Consider the following 27,481-nt stretch of genomic DNA (forward strand, 5'->3'; position numbering starts at 1 on the left):
CACAGTCGTTGACGAGATAGAGCCACGTTATTGATCACGAGATGGACTATGGCCAGCAACAGTCCAACCTATAATAGTGGCAGTCGGTTCAGGCACCAGCAGTTCCGACGACGAGATCTATGGCATGAGCGAGTCAGATTGCGACTGAAATTATCATGAGACGGCCCCTCTAACGCTCTGTCATTTCCCCTACCACAGAACGTGCAGTGCATGCGTGCTTGTGCTGTGCCTTCCACTGTTTGTCCCCCCTACGTGTCATGTACACATTTCTATACAAAATTACATGATAGTTTCTTAAAGAACTTCATCCCTCATGGGTCTTAAAATAAACAAAATTCAGATTTTGTTGGGTACAGGGTATTCATGGTCAAGTACCGTATTGATGTTTCATACACTTTTCTGGATTTCGAGTTATTTTGCAATTCATCATTCTCATTTGGAGTCAAACGGACTGTAGAATGGCTCTTTGTTTCCAATCTACGAAGTGGGTTTAGCTGAGTGTTCCTGCACTAAAGTTCAGTACATCGCTACTACTCACACACGCAGCAACACACAGCAGTGCAAGAGAGCCCTGAGCAAAAGCATTTGCATCTCTGGGTGCAACCTTTCTTGCAGGAGCACTTGGTCAGTTCTGGACAGCTTTTCGCAACTGGTGGAAGGGCCGTCCAGTATATCTGCCATGTCTCTCCTGTTTGAGTCCAACCCCAGTCGGCAAGACTGCTGGTTTCTGGGTTGGGGACAGTTGCCTGACCCAAGATGATCCCACTCTGGTAGGCAGCACGCTTTGCATTCCTCCATGAGGGCACCTCTGGTTGGTGGAATTGCGTCATACGGCCTCTGGATCTGTCGTGCATGAGGACAACGAAGTTCTCTTGCCTCTGCAGGTCATCATCAGACAAAAGCTCCTGCATTAGAAGGCACTACTATCAGCGAAGTTGTGGGCAATCATATCACAGCACTTCACTCCACTAGAAAGGCGTTCATGGAGTCAGAATGTTCCAAACAAATTTGTCGTGCACTTTGAAAACAAGTACTGCCTACTGGAGATAAGTATACCTCTGGAGAAAAGGTTTATTATAAACACCCTGATTGCAGAGAATGGAAAGGGCCAGCAACTGTGATTGGTCAAGACAGGGTGCTTGTTTTTGTTAGACATGGTGGTTTAACTAGGAGAAAGTGGTCGTGAAAATGTGATACCCGAGAATATGTCAAATGAACAAGGTATTGATCAATGTAATGAGAATGATCACACATTGAAGAATGTGACAGTCGCCGCTAATCATATTCATCAACAACAAAGAGATGAAAATCATATTAAAGAAGATTGTGAAAGCAGATCGTTAGAATCAATGGAAACGTCAGATTTGAGCACGTTAGGAAATGAAACCATCCAGATGAAAACTGGACAACTGGTCAGGTACAAAGACAAACACTCTGGAACTATTCATCTTGCACAAGTACTTGGAAGGGCAGGAAAGCTAACTGGAAAATACAAAAACTGGTATAACTTAGAGTTTTGTAAGCCAGAGAACGTTAAAGGAACAACAGTGTCTGTTGACCTCACCTGTGTTGCCTTACTAGCTGTTAGTAATGCTGGAGATGACCAACCAAAAGAATCTACATCAACTGAAGAGTTGTATGAAAATGATAATGTTCAAGATGATAATGTCATGGTTTTTGAAAATGTGTTTTTTGAAGCAGCAAAATCCAAAGAATTGTGTGTATGGGCTATCAGATGCCTCATTTTATTGGTACAACAAAGTATGTGAAGTAATGCGAAACTGTGGTGCTAAAATATCAGTTGTAGATCCTGCCGTGTTCTACTGGTGGAATGAAACAAATGGCATTGAGGGTGTACTTGCAAGCCATGTTGACGACTTTATCTGGGGTGGATCAGCAGCATATGAAGAATCTGTTGTCCCACAAATTAGGTCAGCATTCAATGACGGGAAGAAAGTGATAACTTCTCTTATGTGGGCATTGAACTTGTCAGTGAGCAGAATGCTATTTTGATGAAACAAGACAATTATGTTGAAAATCTCAATCAGATCTCTCTTGATAAAGAAAGAGCATCTCAGCGTGATTCCCCACTGACAGCAACAGAACTTAATGTTTATCAATCAAAAGTTTGACAGATACATTGGGTTGGTAGATAGAGCAGACCAGACATCAGACATGTTTGATGCCAGCGGTTTGGCAGCCTCCATAAAGAAGGCTACTGGGCAAGATATTATTGAGGCCAATAAGGTTTCAAGAAGTTGAAGTCTGAAAAGGCTATCCTTCGATTCCAATTCTTGGGTGATGAGAATACGCTAGAACTACTTGTGTTCAGTGATGCCTCGCTTGGCAACTTACCTGATGGTGGCATTCAAGGAGGTCATCTCATATTGCTTGCTGGAGAAAACAGTTCTTTCTCACCCCTTAGTTGGCAATCAAGGCGTGTTCGACGTGTAGTGAGGAGTACCTTAGCAGGGGAAACATTGGCCATAGCTGATGGCATTGACAGTTGTATATTTCTTGCTACATTGTATTCTGAGTTGAAAACAGGGCATGCACAACCAGATGTACTGCCAATCACCTGTGTTACAGATTGTCATTCACTTTTCCATGCTGTGAAATCCACAAAGTTTGTGAATGATAAAAGGCTTAGAATGGAGATTAGCAGTATAAAAGAACTCATTGAACATAAACAAATCAGGCGCATCCTATGGTCTGGGAGAAAGCAACAGCCTGTAAATTGTCTGACAAAAAGAGCTGAATCCTCATTCACTCTGTTGAAAGTCCTTGATGATGGTGTGTGGCACCATTACAATTAAAAAACAGATGGCATGTATCGTTCCACATCATGTCCAGTTCTATGCAACATGTCATGTAAGTTACATGGCTGTTTCTTTTGCAGATTATGACTTTAACAAAGAACAATTATTTCTTTGATGCATCTTATGTTATAATTTCCACATTGTTCACTTCTGGTTCATATTTTGTGAGCAGGACATTTTGTTTTGTTTCTTTCACAGACACTACCTCGTGAACTGGAATCTATCAAGCATTGGCTCCTTGGCCAAAAGCAATCCACATGCTTTCAAGACCAAGATCCTTTAGGGATGGCAGTTTCAATACTGCTATGACGACCACGTCATTGTCATTTGCTTTGATGATGATGGATTTGCTTCCTCTAGAGTTGCGTCCCTGGCATGCATTCTGGCAACACCCTAGTGTCAGCTTCCTCATGAGAGCATGGGGCCACAGCATCCAGGGACTTCATTCTGTTGCTGATGGCATTGTTTCCTCTTGTCACGATGACTGTGCTTGTTGTGTCAGCTTCATAAATTTTCTCTGCGAGGAAATAAAACAGCTCGGTCTTGTTGCTGTCATCTCGAAGAAAGCTCCAGTTTGTTGGGGTCTTGCTTGTTCCTGTCACTCTCCTCCTGATCCCTTGTCCTCTTTTCCATCTGGTTTCAGACTTCAGACTCGACTTCTTGTAGACATCAAATACTATGTCCACTCGCTTGTATTTGATGCAATACGATTCCACCTTTGGAAGGATGTCTTCTGTGGCGTAGTCATCAAATGACTTCGCGGAGGTATGGCATTGATGAGGGATGAGGGCCATCAATGATGATGACATCTCTTTCTGGTTCTTTGTCTGGCAGAGTCACTCGTGTTTGGAGAATTTCAGTCAGCTGTGACTTCTGTCATGTATGGAGCTTGCCACTGTCACTGGGAGAGGCAGGAGCTGACTGGTTCTCAGGAAGTCTTGCAAATCACAATGTCTGACCTGGCAGGAGATGAATAGTCTTGAGAACAACTGGCAGTCATCTTTGAGCACTTTCTCCTTGGAACTGGTGGCAGCCATCTCATGCTTGAAGAAAGCAATCTTGTTCTTCTTGATGGGAATGAGCTTGTGTTTTCATTCTCTGGTTGTTTTTCCTCAAAGTTTCCTTGATCCCACTGCCATCATCAAGTCTTGCTGGGTCCAGTTTGACTGGTAGTTCATTGATTGAAAGGAATCCAGGTATATTTCTGCCCAGCTGGCTGTACCCATCATCTACCCTTTTGGTAGGATTTGCAAGTGGAGCAGTAAGATTTTCAGTCTTGTCTGTTTGACAAAGGCAACATTTGTCCCAGTCGGTGTCCAAGATCTTGTATTTGAAGCCATTGTTATGTTCAGGGTCTAGGGTTTATCCTTTTACCACCCTGTATCATGGCCACTTTCCATTATGGGATACAAAGAGGTTCATGCATTTGCCCTACACCTAGCCCTGTCGTTCTTCCAACATCATTTAAGTCCCATCCGATCTGTACACTATCCGGATAACTATGAACCCCAATATCCTTGGCTCGGCTTTCCCGCGCTGGCACATCCTGTCGATTCAGGTGTGACTGCTTAACTGATTGGGGTTGATTAAGCAGCATTTGGGACACTAAGTTTATGAGAAAAAATTTCCTTTGCTGATGTTGAACCCCATGCTGAGTTCCACAGCAGTTATTGTCACCAGTGTGCCCTGGTAGTGCCGAACAATCACTCCTCAGAAAATGGCTTCAAGGCCTGGCTCGTCATCTCAGAAGAACTCCAACCATTGAGCAACATATCAGAAAAAGACTCCTTAATTGGCTATACCCTGACAAAATATACACTTGAGGGTGTTGAAACTAGAAAAATTGAATTCAGCATGCCAAAAAACATTTAATTCGACACCAAGATCACTCAAATCAGTCAAGTAGATACCTATTTATGAGAAAAATCGTAATCTGGAGTTCCATTTGGCCGCCATCTTAGATTTCTGAGTGGCTAATCGGACAAATTAATTAAGTATACCCTTGGGAGTCACCATACCAAATTTGGTGCTTGTTGCATCCCATGCACGATTCTACTACAAAATTGCTGTTATCTGCCCAACTATGAGGAGCTGCTGTGGTGCAAAGGCTCGGAGGTGCAAGTGCAGGAGCTGACTGCATAGGATGTGCCTGGTCAAGTGCAGGCATCACAGAGGTCGGAGGCGTCTGAGAAGTCATCGGCACCTGGGGAGGCGTAAGCGTTTGAATGGACATCAGCACTTCCAAGAAACCTGCAGCTACTCAGAACAACAGCCGAGCATTAATGTACAATTAAGCAGAAGCCATAATCACAAGTTGTACAAAAATTACAAGAAATTACAGTAATTTTGAACCCAGAATACACAGAGGTTAAAGTGTAAAATTATGCAATAGAAAAGTTAAAAAACTCTTACTTTGCCAAACGAGAAGCTTTAGGCAAGACAATATAAAAGAATTACCAAGCTGTATTAAAGAATAAAGAACATGAAACACGAGGCTTATTGGAACAACAAAGCACATGATTTTACATCAGCTTGTAGCCACCATCATGTGCAAAATGTTAATGCGACGGCAAACATATATTGAAAGAAGTGAAAACACAGGCTACAGGACTTTTATAATTCACAATAAACGCTGAAAAAAGTAACAATCAAGAGGATGCCTTTCATTTATGTTCTCATGTTGTTTTTGTTAATCCTTATTAGATGTTTATAACCCTGTACTGTGTTGTTTTACATCTAAATCTTACCAGTCTCTCCTTCGAAAACTTCAATAACATCTTAAAAGGAATCTCAAAATAGAAAACCAAAACAACCTACGCCTGAATAAAACTTAATTCCCAAACTCTAAACCCTCTAAATAATGGAAGGACTACACATATTACAGTGGAATGCCAATGGACTGGCCGCCAACAGCCACAAATTAAAAACTAGGTTTAGGAAAAACCTTGGTCCTCATATCATATGCGTTAAGGAAACCCACTTCTCCACGAAATCAAAATTCACCCTACCTAATTATAACTTGGTAAGACTCGACAGAGTCAAATTCCGCTCAGGTAGAGCGACAGTAGCCTAATAATATATGTCAGGGAGGACATAAACCATAAAGAAATACAGTGAAGTCCCGTTAATCTGACAATTGGCTTTATTCGACACTCATGATGGGAACCGATTAGTTCTATTTAGACCCGTTACTCCAACAGTCTCTCACTCAGACTCTGACACACCTAATTTGCAACGAATTACCAAAATCACTCTCGTTAATCCGACACAGTGATCAGCATACTCCGTGGTCATCTGCCCGCAAGAACACAGCATGTACCAGCTACCCAAAAATCTTCTGGAATCACTACTAAAACTATACAATCTCATCTTCCAAAACAGGTTCCTACTTCATGGAAAGAGGCATTGGTCATCCCTATAACAAAGCTGAAAAAAACAGCAAACAAGGCAAACTCACAGACCTATCTCCCTAACCTCAAACTTATGTAAAATCATGGAGGCAATGACACTATCTAGACCAAAACAATACAATAAACCAGGATCAAAGTGGATTCACCCCAGGCCGCTCACCCTTAGACAATCTTACCTGCTTAGAACAAGACATCAAAACTGGCAAACTAAACCAACAATACACAGTTTGTGCAGAAATAACAAAACAACAAGTAGACTAAAATTATTTATTATGATTTGGCACAAAATTGGGAGCATGCTCGGTTGTTGCTTAAGAATGATTAATGTTTTATGAGATTGGTTGCAGGGGCAAACCGGCCTGGACAACTGTGGGGAAGCAGCTGATTGTAGGGGCAAGCCGGCCTGACAAAGAGCTGTGTGTGTGCAGGGGCAGTAGCCGGCCTGCGAAGAAGGGATTTGAAAATATGTTGGAATTTGAATATGAATTGGGGGATTATGAAATAAAATGCCCAAAGCGAGGTAACAACCGAGAGCCCCCAATGAATATATATAAATATATGTAGATGGAAATACATAATACATGATATGTTAGAAGATGGTAGATAAGGGTAATGAATACAAAGAACGAGAATGCACTAAATGCTACATGATACATGATATGTTAGGTAAGGGTAATGAATACCAAATGCCAGGATACGCTAGAGTAAATAAGATGTGGTTGCTGCGATAAATAATGGCAGAGAGTCACTGTAAAACAGAGTCACTGTAGGTCACTATATGCCCATGGGAAGTATACTAAGGTCAAGATCGAGCCATGGATGAGTCATCTTCAGGGGTAGGGATATACCTGGTGAAGCAGTCGGAAGACCAACGGCCGAGGGTCTTAATCATGTGGTCTTGAATATTGACGTGGGCTGCTGTGGTAGTAGCTCCAATTCGAAACGAATGACCAGAGTACAAAGAGGAGTTCAGGCCAATTCTGCACAACGCTATGTTTAACCAGGAAAGAAAAGCAGATCTAGACACGGGAAGACCTGCTCTATCCGTAAACATAGCATCACAAGGCTTAGCTCCACACTGAAGCCGCACATACATGAGTAACCTCATACTTGAGAAGGGGCAACATGATCCTGAATTAGCAAATACATTCACAGTCACTCCTTGGCGAAACGGGTCTGTTTTAGATGTTTTGAGGGTAACTGAGCACTTTGCTTGATTAGGATGAATAACTACTTCCTGAATACACACATTGACCTCCGGGTCGAAAGTCTTTGCACAGGTGAACTCCCCACACAGCAGAAATCCAAAGATGGCTAGGGAACACATAGCTTCCATGACAAGTTCATCATGGGCACCGAACACACCATTTCTCAATGCAGATACGATGAGTGACAAGATGTTGTAAGTGATAGGTAGGCGTTTCTTGGTACTTGAAACATGCAGCTTCTTGTATCCTCGCAGTAAGGTCTGTAATCTACTCATGCAAGGTAAATTAGGGTGATCGAGGCAGGTATCGATGCCTGCGCGCAGGTAGACGAAACAGATTCCTGCTAAATAATTCTTGACCGTAGTACACTGGAGATGCAGGACACTGAAGCAGTAAGCAATGAAATACTGCAGCAAAAACTCACTTACGACTGGCAGCTTGTGTTGATAACGGAGAGGATGACACAGTTGATATCTGATGAGGAAGTTAAGGTAGCACTGATAACCAGTAGAGTAGGTAGTCACAGTTCGAGGAGCGAGGGAAGCAGTCCACATGTTAACTAGCTGCTGGTTCAGTACCATGTAACAACTGAGCTGTCTGGGCACGGCATGGCTATTGGGGCTGCATGGGGGGCTAGCTGGCGGAACCTATGAAACTGGAAGCGTGAGAGGGCGTCAGCAAGTTCGTTGTGCACTCCAGGTACATGTTTGGCTAAAATGACATAGTTATGAGTAGCAGACAACCAAGTTAGTTTACGCATTAATGCCATGACTTGTTTACAACGTGCTCTGCCTTTCTTAATGATCTGAACAACTGCAAGATTGTCACACCGAAACATGATCTTTCATTTACACAATTGTTTCCCCCACACCAAAGCTGCTACCACAATGGCATAGAGTTCCAAGAAGGCAGTACTCTTAATCAAGGTAGAATTGGATCTGATCTCTGGGGGCCAACTCTCGCCAACCCACTCTCCACCAAAGCCTGTAGAAGTAGCTGCATCGGTGAATAATTCAATGTCATTGGACTCTGTTATGTGTGGATCATGAAAAAAAGACACTCCGTTCCACTGAAGTAGAAACTCTCTCCACATGCACAAGTCTATACGACATTCCTTAGACAATGAAACGTGGTAATGTAGTTTGCTGACTGTCGTGGATAAGCTGATAAGGTAGGAAACAAAAGATCTCCCTGGGGGTATCACTCTGCAGGCATAATTGAGATGACCAAGCAGGGATAGCAGTTCTCGTTTAGTACATTTCTTCTTGTGCATAAATGATTCAGTGGCACTGATAATCCGCTGAACTTTGTCTTGGGGTAGGTAAGCAGACATGGAAGTAGAGTCCAATATGATGCCTAGATACTCTAAACATGTGGTAGGACCCACCGTCTTCTTGGTTGATAAAGGAATGTTTAGCAGCTGGAACACCCGACGAAGATTAGTCATAGTTTTCTCTGCTGGGTAACCGGCAAGATCGATCGTTAAAAAATTGTCATAGCAACTGATTTACGACTACCATTGTCTGAAGTACATTTGACTCCAAAGGCAAATTACCCTGAAGCCATGTCTCCATAACTTAATTGTCATTAAATTTTAGGCGCTAATCCCCGTTGTTAATCCTCACCAACATTTCATTGTATATTGACTGACAGCCAACCTGGCCTACTTTTTCACTTCCCGTTCATTACAGTTATTTATAGTATGACATTTATTGCCTTAATTGTTCATCCCCTAAGCTGTGTCACCACCAGAAGTCCCATGTCCAGAGCAACGTCATTGTCTCTTTATCTGTCAATTGTTGTTCATTACTATATATGTGTTACCATTACAGGCTTGGTATTCCGAGTGCTGGCGTAGGGACGACCTCGAGCAGGATGTGCCGCTTGTAAGAAACGCCCTGAGCGGAGCTCCAGCTCACCTCAGGGCATTTCCTATGAGCGGCACATGGAGGTGGAGAATATTCTGCACATTATAGTTGTGTTGTAGGATCCAGCAGAGGGCTTGTGACAGGTGATCGAAAGTTTTGGGGCTTGATCCGGCATCCAAACGTCAAATGCTTGTAGGAATAGTATCTACCACACCATTTAAAACCAAAGTAAGGCCAAAAGTCTCTCTGAATAGGTACCTGATTGAATGCGTCTCTAACATCGGCCTTACACATGAGTGCATTTGGTCCTAATTGCATGATAATGCGGACAGCATTGTCTATGGTCACATAAGACAAAGAACACGAGTCCTTGTCAATTAATTCATTGATGCTAGGGATGAAGTCATCGTGCGGGGCAGACAGATCGAGAAGCAAACGCTGTTTGCCTGAGTACTTCCCCACTGCCAGACCGAGAGGGTTAATGCGACAGACTTGGAAAGGAAGTAGGTAACACATACTTGTTAATGACCTCCAGTTGCACTGCTTTACCCACTGCTTCTGGGTTTTCCTCAGCATTGTTCTCACATTCCAACGTATCAGTGGGCACTTTGGAAATCATGGGATCAAAGCCGAAAGTAAATCATTGGATAACATAGCTAGCAAAGTCACGATCTGGGTGTGCCTTGAGCTCATCTGTTAGGACACGAACATTAACTGGAGGACTGTCTACTAGCTCTGGTCATTTGTCCGATTTGCGTTTATTCTGCCGACATGAGGATTTACCATGAGAGGTAGCTTGGCAGGTCAAACAGAGATGGGAGAAAATACATCTCTCTCAGGAGCACCAATTTTCATTGAAGTTATTACACACTTCCCGGTTCGCGAAAAACACACGAGTGCGGCCCTTGGAATCTTACTCACTGCTGGTCCGGGATTGGTTGTGGAAGCGATCGCCAGGGGACCGAAAAGATTTGAATGAAAGGTTAGCGCTAGGGCACTCTGCTTTAACGTGATCATTACTGTCACAAGAACTACACACCTTCCTCTTGAGATGAGCACAACACACATTGAAAATGTTAGTGTCGGGTTTGGATCAATCTATTAGTTTGCCGATAGTTGCGTATGCTGCGACTCTCATAGCGAATCGTTTATGATACTCATAGCACCCATCCGATTCGCATAGGGCTGCTAGGTCTAAGACGTACTCTTCATGAGCTTCCATTTGAGCTTTCTTCTGGGTGTCTTGGCCGCAGTAAATGTTGCGATAGGTTCGGAAGGTTTGGAGAATTCCCGAGGAGATAGGGTTCTAGTCAGTTTAGATGCCGCATTAACTGTTTCTCCTTTACCATCCCCAAAGTTGTAAATAGTAGTCAACAATAATGCCAGATTGACATATTTACCTGTCCTGATCTTTGTGACAAGTTGCTCTGGAACCAGGTAAATTGGGGGGAGGGACAGCTGAAGGAACAGCTGTAGTAGAGTGTCTGACCTGTGGAGCTAGATGTGGTGCTAGAAACGTGGGATCTTGGGAACTAGGGTTAAGTCAACCATTTGAAATCTGATGCATATCATGATTTGCAGGCAAAGATTCTGTATGATCCTGAGCTGAGTAGGTAGATGGTGGGTTGCCTGAAACTGCTGACTGATTGTGTGTCATGGTGTAGACTAGGTCACTCAATTCCTTCAACTGGTTCTGAAGTATTTGTAATGAGTTGTGTTTCTGCATGAAGTTAGCCAGTGAATGCAACAACTGTGTCCATGACACTTTTGGAGGAACATACACTCAAGCAATGCAGAACTTACCAACAAGAAAGGAAATGTATTCAATACTGTGAGATGACATTACCGGGTATGTGCTAAGTTTGATGAAGAAATATAGTACGGTTTTCAAGATCTGCTCCGGAAACCGCCATTTTCAGTCTAAATCAAAGTCGTTGCCTTGGAAAATCGAAAATAATTTTTTTTAAATCCCAAACCATCAAAAGGCACCAGTTCACCACTAGATCTATCTATGTGTCAAGTTTGGTGAAGAAATATGGTACGGTTTACAAGATCTGCTCCGGAAACGAGGTCTACCAGCATTTTCAGTCTAAATCAAAGTCGCTGCCATGGAAAATCAAAAAATAATTTTTTTTTAAATCCCAAACTATAAAAAGGCACCAGTTCACCACTAGATCTATCTATGTGCCAAGTTTGGTGAAGAAATATGGTACGGTTTTCAAGATATCCATTCCTATATCCCCTTTCCACTATGGGCGGGGGATAAAAAATAAAAAAAATTGACAGGGCAATAACCAAATTACAAACAGGCCACACAAAACTAAACTCACACCTACACCAAATTGAAAAAACATCAAAACGGTAAATGCAACCAGATAGAAACCAAATGACACTAGCATCTCTACTAAACCCCTTTAAATCACTTGGCGTCATCTAATCAAAACAGGCCTACTTGGCTGCATTTAAAAAAAAAAAAAACACACACACCCCACCCCACCCCACCCCACCCCCACCCCCAAACCAAAAAAACAAAACAAACAAGCTACCAATAAAACATAAATCATAAATCTATAAAAACACACAACCTCACAAACTCCTTTAGTTCCTCTATCTTATTAGCACGGCTTATTTCAAAATTCAAAACTTCCACCAAAATTAATTAAGTGACCATAAAGCCCCTCCAGGTTGCATTACCTTTCGGACATACCCAGTGCGACCACATCACTAAATGTGCTCGCTTAATAGAATGTTTATTCCTAATGCAGGATATTTACCATCCCCAAACACACTCGCGTGATAACCTCTATATACTTATGCATATACTACAGAATACACAAAAACACTGATTATAGATCATAGAGCCAGGCCAAATTAAATCAAATAATATATTCCACACAAGAGAAGAGAAATACCAAAACTTGCTTCATGTTATAAATGTGTGACAATACGACAGTGCAATAACATGACATTTCATCAAAATATTGCGTTGTCATGCTTATACCGTATTTTTATACCCGGTAATTATTCTTGCACATTGTCAACGGTTGGTTATAAATGGATAAAACCCAGTCACAATTACAACAATTACATGTGTGCATACATAGGTCCCAAAAGAAGGAGCTTAGTCTGACAGTTAAAGGGTTGTCGGTTATTTGATGTATGATGTATTAACTATATTGGATAAAAATAGAGACATTGCAAAAACATTATTTTGAAATATGTTCTTAATTTACCAAGCTCACTGAGCATCGTTTCATCAAAAAGGATATCAAAAGTGAGTGAGTCATAATCAGGATGAATTAGGAATTCAAAATCACAATCAAAGGTTTCCTCTGCACAGTTAACTCATCACTTGGAGAGAGTGAGTGAGTGAGTGAGTGAGTGAGTGAGTAAGTGAGAAAGTGAGTGAGTTAGTTTTGAGGCTGCTTTGAACAGAAATTCAGTTATTTCAGTGTGTCAGCTTCATGTGTGTAAGCTTCATTGGACGGGGTTTCTGTGAGTGCCAAAGACACAAAGTGTGGGTGGGTGTTGGAGGGGGTGCAAAACATGCCTCCAACAAGATTCTTTTTTAAATCTTCACCTAAAATGGTGTATTTTAAGCCACTCAGTGCACAAATAAATTGTCTGGGGTTTAAATCTTTAAGTTAATGCATGCACTTGTGTGTATTTTTGAAACTCATAACCACATTCTTCATCTATTAATTTTTCACTTATCCTTACAGATATGGTCAGATACAACACACTAATTTCTTTTGTGTGAACATGTATTTTAACAATGCAAACAAGTTACTATCATCATGATTACACACTCATCTTCGGTTGTAAACGATTGAGTCCTTTGGTTTTCACTCACGTTCGCTGGTCCGTATTAAATTTTATAACAGTTTGAGATATCATTACTTATTATTACATATTATTACATGCATGTCTTGTGTGTTAAAACCATTTTCATATTAAACAGTTAGTTATCTCCAATGATTATAGGTTAAATTGTCCCGCAATCTACAGGTGTTGACATCATAAAAAATTGTGTAGTTCATTCAAAACAATTTCAAAGATTTAAACCCACAACAATTGTATGATTCTTCCAAAATGATAATGTGATCAGAAACATGATTGTCACTCGGATTTTGCGACGTGACAGAAACTCAAAACAAAGCAACAATAAGTTATGCGTGAAGTAAACATGATGTAAATTCAAACAAAATTTCAGGGACTTATGTATGTACGTATATTTTGCGTCCCGTGATTGTTCGGGTGGATTGAGGCTTGCTAATTTCTTGGATCTCAGGTTGTGCAAAAAGAGACTTCCCCTTCTCAGATGGCATTAAAATTAAAGAAACATCAGTTTGATTAACAGCTTTCTTCATCTCCTGTCACTCCTTAGCCTTCTTCCTGCCTTGCACATGGGCATTTATGTTGAAAAGTATTTTTAGAGTGTGATGACAGCCAAAATAAAGGAATATGGCAATGATGTAATAGAGGTTGAGCATTCACAGGAATTACTCAGGTTACTCAGTATGGAAGAAGTCAAGCTGGTGTAGGAACAATTACCACTTATCTTAGGAATTGTGTACATACCTGCCATGCAATACAGAACTTTCCTGATTTGTTCCCACTGATGATGTATGACATCTTGAAAATTACAGCCATATGGACAATATTTCACCCTTATATAAAGGTAAGGTGAAAACACAATACACTGTCAGCATACAGACTAATACAAAAGAATAAACATTGTAAGCATAGTGAGACAACAAGATAAAGATGATGTTTTGCAAATTACATGACAGGGTCTTCACACTGTCTTAGTGTCAATTGTACACCAAACTCAAATCTCTCATGGAATCTTACCTTTTGTGCTGTCGAAGAAATCTTGAAGGTATCTCGGTTTCATGTCCATCTGTTCATACTCAAATGCTTGTAGGATCATTTCAAACCTGTCTATATCTTTTATAAACTCTGCTTCTTTACTACTCTGATCTTCATATTCCTTAAATGAAATCAAAGGATAAGCATTAGAACCAGAAAAGTGTCTGGACCAAGTGAATTACAAAAGCAGCCTAATCTGTGCATTAGAACTAGAATTGAGTTTGAAACATATTCATTGACCAAAGCAGCACAATCTGTGTCAGAACCAGAAAGGAGATCACACTACAGTCAATAAACAAGGCAGAGCCATCTGTGCATCAAACCTCGATACCATTATACCCCTATACTACTACTACTACTCCAGAGGTAATTTTTTATGCAAAAACCATGATGCGAATCAATAATCATCATGGGACTAAGCTAAATTGTAATGAAAAGGACTGTGGATAACCACCACCAGAACCATTCCAAAACCCTGTCAATGCTTCTATGTTGTAAATGATAGAAATTTTTAAAGGGAATGCGATCCAACGATCGTCATGACTTTAAACTAAATTGTAATTAAAATATTCTCTATTCAACATTTTTACTAAGTTCTTCGTTCATTTTACTAGGAGACCAGACTGTATACTCTTCTTCGCAATTGAAAAGAAACAATTGATAACCGTATTTGGATGGTTTGACAACCCTGATATAATATATACGAGGGCTGGCTGAAAAGTTCTAAGCCTAAGTGGGATATCTCAATCGGATTGAAACAAACTTTTGCCACCAACAAGTACAATCTTCAATGAATCATAGACATAAGAACTGCAACTGTAGTGTTATTATTGTCTTTGTACCAGACCATCTTGTGAACCTACCCATTGAAATCGCCAGAAATGGACAAAACTGGCTAAAGGGCAGTCATCAAGTACCTGCAACTGAAAGGGCTAACTCCAACACAGATACATGCTGACATGGTCTCCACTTTAGGGGATGATGCCCCTTCCTTTTGCACTGTAAAGAAGTGGGCTGCCAAATTCAAGTGTTGCAGAGAGAGCCTTGACGATGACCCGCGTCCAAGGAGGCTTCAACAGCAACCATTCCGGAAAACATTACCCGGGTGCATGACATGGTCATGGCTGATCGACGATTGACCACTCAATATATTGCCAGTGTTGTGGGCATCTCTCATGAGAGGGTTAAGCACATTATCACCAACGAGTTGGGAATGACAAAAGTTTCTGCAAGATGGGTGCCAAAGCTCTTGACAGCATGAAACATGTCAGATTCCTGACGTCCCGTGACAATTTATGCCGTTTTGAAGCAGATCCCGATGATTTTTTTGCCCGATTTGTAACCATGGATGAGACCTGGATTCATCACTTTCAACCAGAAACCAAAATTCAGTCTAAACAATGGAAGCATCCGGAATCACCAGCCCCCTAAAAACCCAAGTCGGTTCCTTCTGCTGGAAAGGTGATGGCTTCAGTCTTTTGGGATTCCAAGGGTATTCTGCTGATTGACTATCTTGAAAAAGGCCAGACTATCAATGGAAGATATTATGCTGACCTAATGAGACAGTTGCATGAAGCTATCAAAGCTAAGAATCAGGGAATGCTCACTAAAGGAGTCCTGTTCCACCAAGACAATGCTCCTGTTCACAAATCGGTGGTGGCCATGTCAGCAATCCATGATTGTGGCTTCGAACTCATTGACCGTCCCCCTTATTAACCCGATTTGGCCCCGTCAGACTTCCACCTGTTTCCCAAAATGAAAAAGGAACTAGCCAGTCGCCATTTTCCTAGTAATGATGACATCATTTCCGCTGTGATTGACTTTTTTAGGGTGGCTGAAGAAAATTTCTTCATGACCGGCATCCGGGCCTTGCAGCATCGCTGGCAAAAGTGTGTAAACCTGGAAGGGGACTTTGTGGAGAAATAAATGAAAACCATCGACTTGGTATGGATCTCTTACAGTTAGGCTTAGAACTTTTCAGTCAGCCCTCATACCTTGTGGTAATTCGAGAATTTGATCGAATCTCCTGCTTCATTGCGTTGTATTTGAATTTTATCATTGAGTGAGCATATGCTGTAATACCCATCTGATGTAGTGTGAAGGGCCTCATCTATATATAACTGATTATTACCTCTCGCAGCACTTATATTGGCCCACCGTAGGTAATACGTTATATCACAGAGAGCAACTTCAAGTTGCCCAGCTGCGTTGTCGATGGCGTGAAGCAGTTGAATAGACTGACCATTTGTTATTCCCGGGAGTGTAACATACATATTAAATATACAAAGATACTATATTATAACTTCAATATGGGAGGTGCTAATACCAAGAGAAGTATTGAAGCAGCCGACCTTACGCACCCAACAATTTTAGTCGATGTCTCCGTTGCTCAGTTTAAAACTCAATTCCCTGATATCTTTAGAAATTACAGGACGCAGCAACAAACGTTAAAACAATTCATGATTGGTTCTCCAATCCGATACAGTTCTGGCAAAACCAGCTAATATTTGCTATATGGTGTGCCACAACAGGCTGCGGAGTATCTATTAGTGACCATCGCGACAAACGAAGTAAGTCTGTTTTCTACTTTCAGATTAGGCGCATCCTTACACAAATAAGTGCACCATTACCGCAGGATCAAGCATGGAATGCATCAAATAATCCTTACAATCGGCATGCATATGAACGTATTTGTGGGGAATTTGCTATTTCTTCCGCATGCTGGTGCACACTATGTTAAAGAAGGCAGCGATGATTTACTAAAAAGAGGTTGGCTTCTTCCAAGCTTTGCTCTCTCGAGTAACGAGTGGAGAGACGATCGTATGAACTTTAAGGGTGGTGTTGCTTTCACCGTCCAAAAGGTTGAACAACCACAAGATGCCAAAAATGCTTGGGAAAAATTCATTTTGAATAAATACGAAGGTTTTACTCTCCCCGGCATTGAATGAATTAATGACTTAATCAAAACTTGCGTATAGGCTCTCCATGGAGCTCAGTCACAAATGCGCTCAAACATCATTGGTGCGGGGGTCAGATTTCTATGTGCAAAAGCAGTTTACTGCGAACATAGAGGATACTATTTCATCACCCATTGACCTACCTTGGGCTCTCAGGTGATACCAAGATGTACTACAGTATGCCGAATCTAAAGTAGACTATGTTGTTGGAATAGGTCTGTACATGTCACCAAGTAACATGCAAACTTACGATTGACCAAGTGATAGGTCACAACTTACAACAATAAAATTGTGGTTGCTTTCGATCAACAAACACTAGGTTTCAATTCAGATCTTAACACCATATTATTAACGCAAACAAACACAGACAAAAGCAATTGCTACAATCACCGCCCACAAGTTTGGACTAAGCCAAGTGGCGGTCTTCGCTAATAAATTCAAGAGCCAGGATACAATACTCCCTATTATACCGGGATGCTGCTTTCCCAGCCAGCTTTCCTAGTGCCTCCCCTTAATGCCTTTAAATGATTTTTTATCCACTCTTTTACACCATTCAACCTAGGAGGTGTACCACCGCCTCCGGTTGACGCAAGAGTCAAACCTGATATAATAAATCCCAATGCAATTAAAATACTGGTAAAGGTTATAATTTTTTGGCCAGTGTAGTATCAACATTAAGGACTTGGTCAATAGCTTCTCAAATTCGACTGATTTGTGAACGAAGTGCTCCTCTATTAGTGGAAGCTGCATCCAAGCGGGCTGATCTTTCGTCTTCTAAGTTACGCAATCTTTCCGCAAAACGGCGTCTACGGAATTCATCATCTGCCTGTGTAAGTTTAGTTTTCTCATACGATATATGCTTGTCATGTTCATCTAGCTGGGCTATATTATTGATGAGTGATCCCCGCATTGTTTGCATTGCCTTGTCAAGACCTCATAATTCTCTGATGGTGCCTCTAATGTGGAATTATCTTAGGTTGCCAAGATTTCTTCGAGTCCATCAGAGGCCTGCTTCACGTCTTCCAAATTATCTTTATCTATGGCAGCCGGCGTTGCACTGAGTTCAGTCCCCACAGTCTGAAGAACCTTAGTAGTCTTTGCAGAATGTTTTGCTTGTGAGTCGAAGACCTAATTCATTAAGAATAATGTTGATGCCGATTGTAGACAATGCTAGGGGCTTACAAGTATGTGTATGCATAAGATCAATATCTGGAGAGCCATGCAATCCCAATATTCCTTTACTATCTCTTGCAAACTTGGAATAGTCATGGCCAATAGGAGTAACATATTTTTTGTCTTCTTTTAAGACATCGTAATAATCATTAATGGTTGATTGCAAAAGTTCCTCATTAAGATTCATAAAGCTGGTTTCATCACTACCCCCTTCGACTGCAGTAGTATCAATTAGGTTATCTAGATTAATATCATCCAATTTTTACATTAAACAGAAGGTTACATAATTTCAATATAAACAATGTCTTCGCAATACGGATGCAAGTTAAATCCATTAGGTTGGTTGGTTGGATGGTTTGTTGTTTAATGCCGCACTCAGCAATATTCCAGTGATTGATAACATGAGCATCGATCCACGCAATAGGGATACGATGACATGCATCGACCAAATCAGAGAGCCTGACCACCCAATCCCATAACCAGTGTTGTTCCGTGACTGTGGTCCGTGACTGTGGCCTTGCGGGATTCCTGCAACATTTCTGTGCATGACGCAATTAAAAAACAACAACGCGTCCGGCTGGGCGCACAAAGCTTTTCACCTTCACTTACCTCAATGTAATTTTAATGCGAAAGGTCGTGTATTATAAGTAACATTGCAGTCAAACATCAGCGTGTTTCTTAACCAAATGTGTCCACCATGTTTGAGATAACTATAGTGATATTTTTACCAATCATAGACAAGCTTACAATTTATAACAGCAGGACTGCACTGAATTTATTCTCCTTCCAATGAGATTTATTGTTTCTAAATAGATACTGTCATAGCCGGCAGTAACAAGCATGGCGTCGGCTTAACCGAAGAAGTGACAAATGCGCATGGAAACATTTTTTGTGTCATCATTGGGTAAAAAACAAAAGAATGATGACAAAGACAATCCCATAAATAGTTCGAAAGACATTTCTGATGATTCAGTCAGTTCTAATTTTGAAGATAAAGTTTGCAATGTGTCGTCAGTTGATAGATTGACTGCTTCAGACAGTGTGACTCGGTCTCAGTCAGTTAAACCACATGCTTTCCAACATGAATGTTTGCGAAAGTACAACTGGTTATGCTTCGAATGACGCAATGTGTTGTAAACATGCAAATATTCAAGGTTGAAATTGTTAAATCCAAAAGAGAAGACAATCCGTTATTTGAAACTACATACAGATTAATAATATAAACATTAAACATTTCTTTTGAATTAAAAGTTTTTATTGCACTTTATACCATATTTTATTGAATTGAGACCATAAAATTAAAGGACAGTACATTGCATTTAAAAATCATCATCAATTTGGCTTTAATAAGGACGAGGCCCTTCAAAATTTTAGAAGGCCCATTTAATTGACACCAAGGGGCCCTAAGGCTATGGTACAACTATACACAGCTGTAGCTAGTACGTTTCTTCTTATCCCACCAGAAAATCACCTGTATTTATGTGAATCCCTCGAGATAGACCCATTTGTCGAACACGCTTTAAGCGCAGTAAGCTGTGAGTTTTACCACAGAAACTGAATGTTCTTAGCGCCACTTACCACCGCTTTAATAACAGCTAACTACTGTCAATTTAAACATATGTGCCAATCCTAATAATATATATGGAGGTGGAAACGCCACAAGTGATTGCGGAAACGCCAATTGCTGAAACACCGCAAGTGAACGGGGAAACATCGCAAGTGAGAGTGACTAAAAAGTCGCAGCCGGTAAAAGGGGAGCGCTGGCGAGGAAGGCAAAAGCCCACACTGAACATAGTACACACACGATTAAAACTTGGGCTCCCTATGCCCTAGGTGTTATAGCAGTGGTATGGTTGTTTTTTAAGACTTGAGAAGAGAAAACACCACCAGTTCAAAAATTGGACGAGGTTAGAGTTAAGCCTTCATGTAATGTTATAAAAGCATCACTACTCCAGTTACAAACGGTAAAATGTTGGTAAACGCAGCGTATCATTCAGCTGTGGTAAGCAGCCTAGCTATAGGATATGCCTGTAAAGGTAAAATGATTACTAAAGCCACATCAACCAAGCTAGATTTTAATGGTTATGATATTGGTATGATGGTCACAGATGTAGGCCTATCTATGGCTACTAAAGATATGCTAATCAAACAAAGACTTATCCCAGAAGACATAATGAAGTAATTAAACATTTCAACATTTATGAACATAGTTCAAAAACAAAATGGAATCAATTGCAATGATAGTCGGTGGAGCTTTTGTTAATGCTCTGGCTTTTTCAGGGAGTAATTTTTTATTTTCTACTATGAGAGAATCAAACACAAAAGAAATTGAAGAGGAGCGGAAACGGCACAATAAAGCATTAGAACAACTCTAAACAGCCCAGTCACAATGGTCCCCTAAAAGAATGCAGAGGCTAGATGATATTAAGGATGAACTTCGTAAACAAATCCATTCAATTCAAACGTTTAAAGATGTTGAATTTGCCATGCACGATTACTTCCTTTTTAACAGGAAGACATTTGACCCAATTGGCACAAAGCCAACACACTCACAGTATAACCCACCGTCAGAAGGTCAGAAAGGTCACGAGATAAGCTTTATTGTTCTGGGGTTGTCCACGTGGCTATATTTACGCTATTATGCATAAGCCATGAGCTATTAATAGCGCTGAGTCTTTTCAGCTATGAGCTCGCAACACGCCGGCCATAGGCTGGGCTGATTTGCATTTAGACAAATGATATGATAGGCCCATAACAACCATGAATCGGTGAAGATTTACACTCATGGGAAAGACCCTAATCTGTGGCAAGTGGTGTGTGAAAATGTTTTGTGGAATTCATGCTTACTACATTAGGCAGGATAATATTAACTATACATGTTCTGTATGCGGGATAGGGGTCAAAGGTCGTTACTGCTTATGCAAGAAACACAGGGCTGATAAGATAAGGAACCAGAATATTTACACAAGGAAGAGGGATTACATCAATGAGAGGACTAGGTTGGGTAGAATACGTGTTTAGATATATGATTAATAAACATTTAGATATCTGGTTATTTTGCATATACCATCACATCACAATGAGTTTTGTCAGAGAGTTGAAGGCTTTGGCAAAACAACGTGGTCTACGTGGTTGTTCTCGAATGGGAAAAGCTGAATTGTTCACCTCACTCGGTTTGGTAAACAAACCCTAGACTGTTATAGAAATCTCAAAGCTCAACCGAAAAAGAGTGTGCTGAGCAGTTATTCTCGAATGAGAAAAGATGAATTGATTGATGGATATTAATTCCAACATGGATGTTAATGATGTTAAACCCATCATATCGAGCAAAATTAATGAGGAGTTAGATGATTAAAATAGTATAAAATATGAGCTAAGGGTTAAAATGTCATCGAGTAAAAATAACCCTGACGATAGAGCTGAATATACCAAACCTTATCTCAGGGGCAACCAAGAAGTTATACCTGAATCTGAATCTATAAGCACATCATCAAATGCTTCAATTCAGCAGATACAAGAAACTTAAGAATGCTGGACTAACAGAAGTTTGGATTGGGGTCAATCTCATTAAAATCAGATCTTAGTTTTCGCTACCGCTAAACAAAGATCTGAGCACATCCCATATAGGTCACGTCAGAACGACCTTTTGCGAATTTTGACCGACCTGTTAAATGACCAAAAAATCGACATTAGCCAATCAGAAAGCAGCTTTCTCAAGCTTTAGGACATTAGTTTCAAACTGGCAACTACGCTTCGAAACATATTTTGACGTATTTTCGATTTAAAAAATTAAATGATAAGAAGAACAATCTGGAATGGCTTATAGATGGCCTAGATTGTATGGATATAATCATAAAACCAATAACTGTCGTTCGGAATACCCCTCGTTAAATATTTCATGGTTGCATGATTAGAAAGTACATTCCGACAGTCACTTTCATGATCTGGTGAGCGACGCTCTGACTGGTTGGATGAAAGGTCGTTCTGACATGACCCGTAATGGCATGTCCTCAGATCTTTGTTTAGCGATAGCGAGAACTAAGATCTGATTTTAATGAGATTGGGGTTGGGGTGTGGATAAACTTAAAACTTTATTATTTAGATATAGCAAATTATATTCCTTTGAAAGGTGGATCTTATATAGATTTACCCTCATATTATAAGAAGAAAAAAAGCCATAATTAATGTAAAATATAAAGGTGATGACTGTTTCAGAATGATGATAATATTCAACAAACATCCAGATAGGCCTTCGAGCTATCCCAAAGACATCAACATCAACCTCAACCTCGATGGTATAGACGAACCTACACCAATATCACAAATTGATAAGGTGGAAAAGCAAAATAATTTAGCTATAAATGTTTTCAGACATTATTCTAAAGGAATTGTTGTACATAGGATAAGCTCCTCCCCAGAACATATTCCCAGAATCAATTCATTTCTAATCGAAAAAGATGGGAAATAACATTATACATGGATAAAGAGCTTTAGCAGGCTATTATGCGATCAAACAAAACATGCGGCAAAGAAATATTTCTGCGAAAGATGTCTGCATGGGTACAGCAGACAAGATCTGTTAAAAGCGAATAAAGAAGAGTGCAGAGGTGTTGGGCAGACTGCTATCAGGATCGATATACCCAAAGCGGGTAAAAATATATTAAAATTTGAGCATTATTGAAATCAAATGCAAGTACCTTACATAATTTAATGATGGTGAAATTGTTTTCTAAGGCCAATAATAAATTAGTAGAAGGATATGATTCGTGTGATCCCACTACACACATATATTATTTCGACGCCAATAATTTGTACGGATGGGATATGAGTCAACCTTTACCTAACAGTGGTTTTGAGTGGGTAAAAAATATTGATGTGAATGATATTCCCACAGATTCCGATAAAGGTTACAAACCAGAAGTTCACTTAGAATATACAACAGAGTTACACAAAGACTATAACAGTTATCCGCCAGCTCCCGAAAGATTAACGGTAATAGAGATTGGATGTCATAATATCAACATTCCTTGATGGGCAATACTAGGTTAGCTAATGAGAAAAACTCGAACCAAATTTGATGGATAAATATAGAATACTAAACGAGCTCCCGTGTAATGCCAATTTTATGAAACGAGTGAATCGTTGTGGTATCTGACAAGCGAAAGCGAGTCAGATACCACAACTATTCATGAGTTTCATAAAATTGGTTTTACACGGGAGCGAGTTAAGTATTTTATTTATTACTTGCCATTTATAACGTTTTTGGAATTATACTGTTGAGTATGAATAGGCTGACACCTACACAATCCACGGCATAGTCCAATTGAGTTTAACAGAATAATACTTCAAACATGTCAAAAATTGAAACGTATGAATTTAATACCATACAACGGTCCACCTTTATAATTCACAAAATTATCTCACATACTTAAACAGACTAACAACTGTCGTTGCGCTACAATACAATCGCCTTGTGGAACGGGCCTTGCACCTCAAAGTTTACAATAATGTCACAATACCCGATGACGTAGTTTGTGGAATTTTGTTGCAAGATCCAGCAGCGAAACAGTGCCATGTGACGTCAGCCTAGCAACAAGAGTGCTGGGGTCATCGAGTGTGCATAAGCTCCTCTCAGTGATCTATCAACTCCACACGCAATGTCGTTGAATAAGCTAAGGGATGTTGAGAGCTTTCAATATTTGTTCGTGAAACATGTTCAGAGAGTACATAAGCACGCGTTTTGGTATTACACAATGTGTAATACAGCTGTATGTTTATTAAACGGGTGATCTCTTCACAGGCAAGTAATAAGACAAAATATATAGTCCACTTTAGGAATCTCCATATCTATCACTAGGTATGAAACTAAAGAAAATACACAGAGTTATAAAGTTTCATGAAAGACCTTGGATGGAGCCCAATATAAGGCTGAACACAGATTTATGAAAGATGGCTACTAGTGATTTCGAAAAGAACCTAATTTAGCTCATGAATAACTCAGTACTTGGTAAAACTATGGAGAAGCTAAGGAAGCGTGTTGATGTTAAATTGGTCAGATCTAATGAGGAAGAAAGACTCAGGAAACTTATAGCCAGTCCGGCTTTTAACAGAAGTAAGATATTTGATAATGACTTAGCGGCACTACATATGCCGAAGAGAAATATAAAATTCAACAGACAGGTGTACGTTGGTATGAGTATTCTTGACTTGTCAAAACACTTAATGTATGACTTTTATTACAACGAACTTAAGGAGCAATACATCGATAGATGTGAGGTGTTATATACCAACACAGATTCTTTGTTAATGGAAATACAAACTGAGGATGTGTATAAAGATATGACAGAAAAAATAGACATGTACAATAACATAATCCATTACACAGCATGGTAAAAAAAAAGTATTAGGTAAGATGAAGGATGAATGTGCTGAAGCTCCTATTGCGGAGTATGTTGGATTAAGACCTAAGATGTATTCTATAAAGAAATCTGATAATGGGGAGATAAGAAAAGCTAAAGGCGTAAAGAAGTATGTGGTAAAAAAGTATATCAAACAAGAACAGTATAAAGAAGCATTATTCAATGGTAGAACATTCAAACACGAGATGAACACTTCAAGAAGTGTCAATCACAGGATATATGGATTAAGAATGAACAAGACATCATTATCCCCCTTAAATACAAAGAGATGGATTGATAAGGATGGTGTAACTACCTATGGCTATGGTTACTTAGGGCGGTAATACTGTATCGCTGGGAACTATAAGCAACTCTTCTCGTACAAATCCTGTGCCTAGTCCATCTTTAATATTATATAGAATAGGCTCGCCTTCTTTCATAACCAACTGGCTGATGTTATATATCTTAAGAGACCAAACTGGGTCAGTTGCACGACATTGGCCTCCTTTGAGTTCACCGGGCAGGTATAAATATCTTACGCTCACTCTATCCAGAAGTTTTTGTTCTTTGCCTCTCCGCGGTGCTGAAGATTCAGAAGTCACAGATTTCATATTAATCGCATCGGATGGTTTCTTCCCGATTAATCTTGTTACTTCATGTTTATATATGCGGCTCAGTGCATTAGCTACTTCTGTTGAATCTTTTGTGGTTAATGGTTCAGCCTCTTTGAACCAACTAGCCACATCTACTATGGTTACATGGCTATTTAATACGGCGTATTTATATAATTTGTGTCTTACCTTAACATGAGGAAGAAACAAGAGGTCAGCCTGATGAGCTTCATTCGTTGCAAAAATATCAAACTTTTTCCTCGGTATATAACGCAGGGCCGGTAAGTATATTTGCCACATTGCTTGTTTCTTTAACCAATCCTTGGCCACATCTTTAGATACCTTAGCCGTAATAGCTAATTTTTGTATTGCTCCTATACCTTTCCAATATCCTTGCTGGCTATAGTAAATTTTATCCATTATTAATTTATAGTGATTTTAATATGACGCATGACGATCGTTGGATCGCATTGCGGTTTTACATAAAGATTGAACTCTGTAGTAATAGAATTGGGGTATAAATCTGGCTCCAGTGGCAGTGGTCCAGAATCACCATTACCTATACCAAAAAATTTCTATCATTTACAACATAGAAGCATTGACAGGGTTTGGGAATGGCTCAAGTGGGGTGATCCAGAGCACTTTTCATTACAATTTAGCTTAGTCTCATGACGATTATTGAATCGCATCGCGGTTTTGGCATAAAAAATTACCTCTGTAGTAGTAGTGCAGGGGTATAAATCTGGCTCCTGTGGCAGTGGTCCAGAATCACAATTGCCTATACTACTGCATTTGAGTGTAATCAACTTTAGTCTCTCTAGAGTAGCATGTCCAAAGTGTTTATGCAACATGCTTTTCTCAGCTCATTTTTACTAAGGTTGTCTTTTGACTCTACTGTGTCACATCAAGTTCATCTTATAAAGGTCGGAATTCAGAAGTATTGCACTACTTGTCCCATCTAAACCATCAGGTCTCCTCAAGTCAATGCAGTTGTGACCAGTTGATGTCAAATCCAGGTTCAATGTTTTCTTAGAGATGGTATTCTTATCATTAGGCAAGTACAATATTGTTTCTGCTTTCTTTAGTGACAGCTTTCCAAGTAGCAGAGGAATATCTGTGTTAGTTGTACATAGCATGCAGTTGATTACAGTGGACAAAACAGTTGAAAGTGAGGATACTTGATGAATAATGTTAAATTGCACTGTTAGATTTCTTCGGTTAATTTCATCTTGCTTATCCTGTTGAGGACATTTTCTCTTGACCAACGAAAATTTGTCTTGAACTTGACCTGTATCTTTAACTAGAGTATCTTCATTCTTGTGATCTACCTCTGTACCCATAGTTCCTTGTATAATATACACATTTTTGTGAGAAAGTAATTCCTTCACATCCATCCAGTTGTGTTCTGATATCTCCAAATATTCTTTAAGAGCAGATTTCATAGAGTCAGAGCAGTTATTACTAGTCGTTTTTTGTTCTTGGTCAATCCTGAACAATCCAGAAATTTGAATAAAAGCACAGAATCTGGTATGTTATACTTCTTGCATTGTGAATATTTTCTTTCTTATTCAATAATGAACTCTGCCACAGTCATTTCTGCATTCTTGTAAATGTCAAATTCCAAGTATGACTGCATACCCTAAACCAAAAGTGTCACATTTATATAGTTCATCAAGTGCCTTAACAAGAGTAGCTACACCTGTTTTCGAATTCAAATCCTTCACAACAATTGCCAATTATTTTTGCCCTGGCTTGTCTATTTAGTATCACTGTGAGAGCTCGTTTTCTCTCTGAAACTCAGACATATGCCTGCATATTTCAAGCTCATTTTTCCCAAGTCTCGTATGTCATCTCATGTGACAGTATCAGTATCCATGTGCCATCTTTGTAGTTTATACTAACAACCATGCTCTGTTACCAATATCAGTTACCTATGACAGGCCAGCCCAACACTTCTACTTTATACCATTACTTTGTGCCATGTCATCCCTCCCGAGGAAACTATCCATCATGGTAGATGAGCCAATCTCATATGGGTAACCATCCATAATGTTTTGAGCTTGTTGCGACAACAATCCCCTGGCATTAAAATGAATGTTTTGTACTGGCTAGATTTCTGATTTGGTTGTCTGCAAAATGATATAGTACCCGGTAGTTGAATCAGA

At 40.0% G+C, this 27,481-nt stretch overlaps 1 protein-coding gene across 4 annotated transcripts in view; it reads right to left on the minus strand.

Moving 5' to 3' along the window:
- Positions 1 to 27,481, minus strand: part of LOC124124464 (5'-deoxynucleotidase HDDC2-like) — a 157,484-nt gene that overhangs the window by 102,962 nt on the left and 27,041 nt on the right. For all 4 annotated transcript variants that reach the window (XR_007221519.1, XM_046487639.2, XM_046487641.2 and 1 more), the window contains exon 5: positions 14,160 to 14,298. Coding sequence is in view for 3 of the 4 variants with exons in the window: in XM_046487639.2 (XP_046343595.1) it covers positions 14,160 to 14,298 (139 nt within the window). In the remaining variant the exon portion in view is untranslated. The remainder of the gene's footprint in view (positions 1 to 14,159; positions 14,299 to 27,481) is intronic.

Source organism: Haliotis rufescens, unplaced genomic scaffold (assembly GCF_023055435.1).
Source record: "Haliotis rufescens isolate VD_foot unplaced genomic scaffold, xgHalRufe1.0.p SCAF_1, whole genome shotgun sequence".
NCBI classification, from domain to species: domain Eukaryota; kingdom Metazoa; phylum Mollusca; class Gastropoda; order Lepetellida; family Haliotidae; genus Haliotis; species Haliotis rufescens.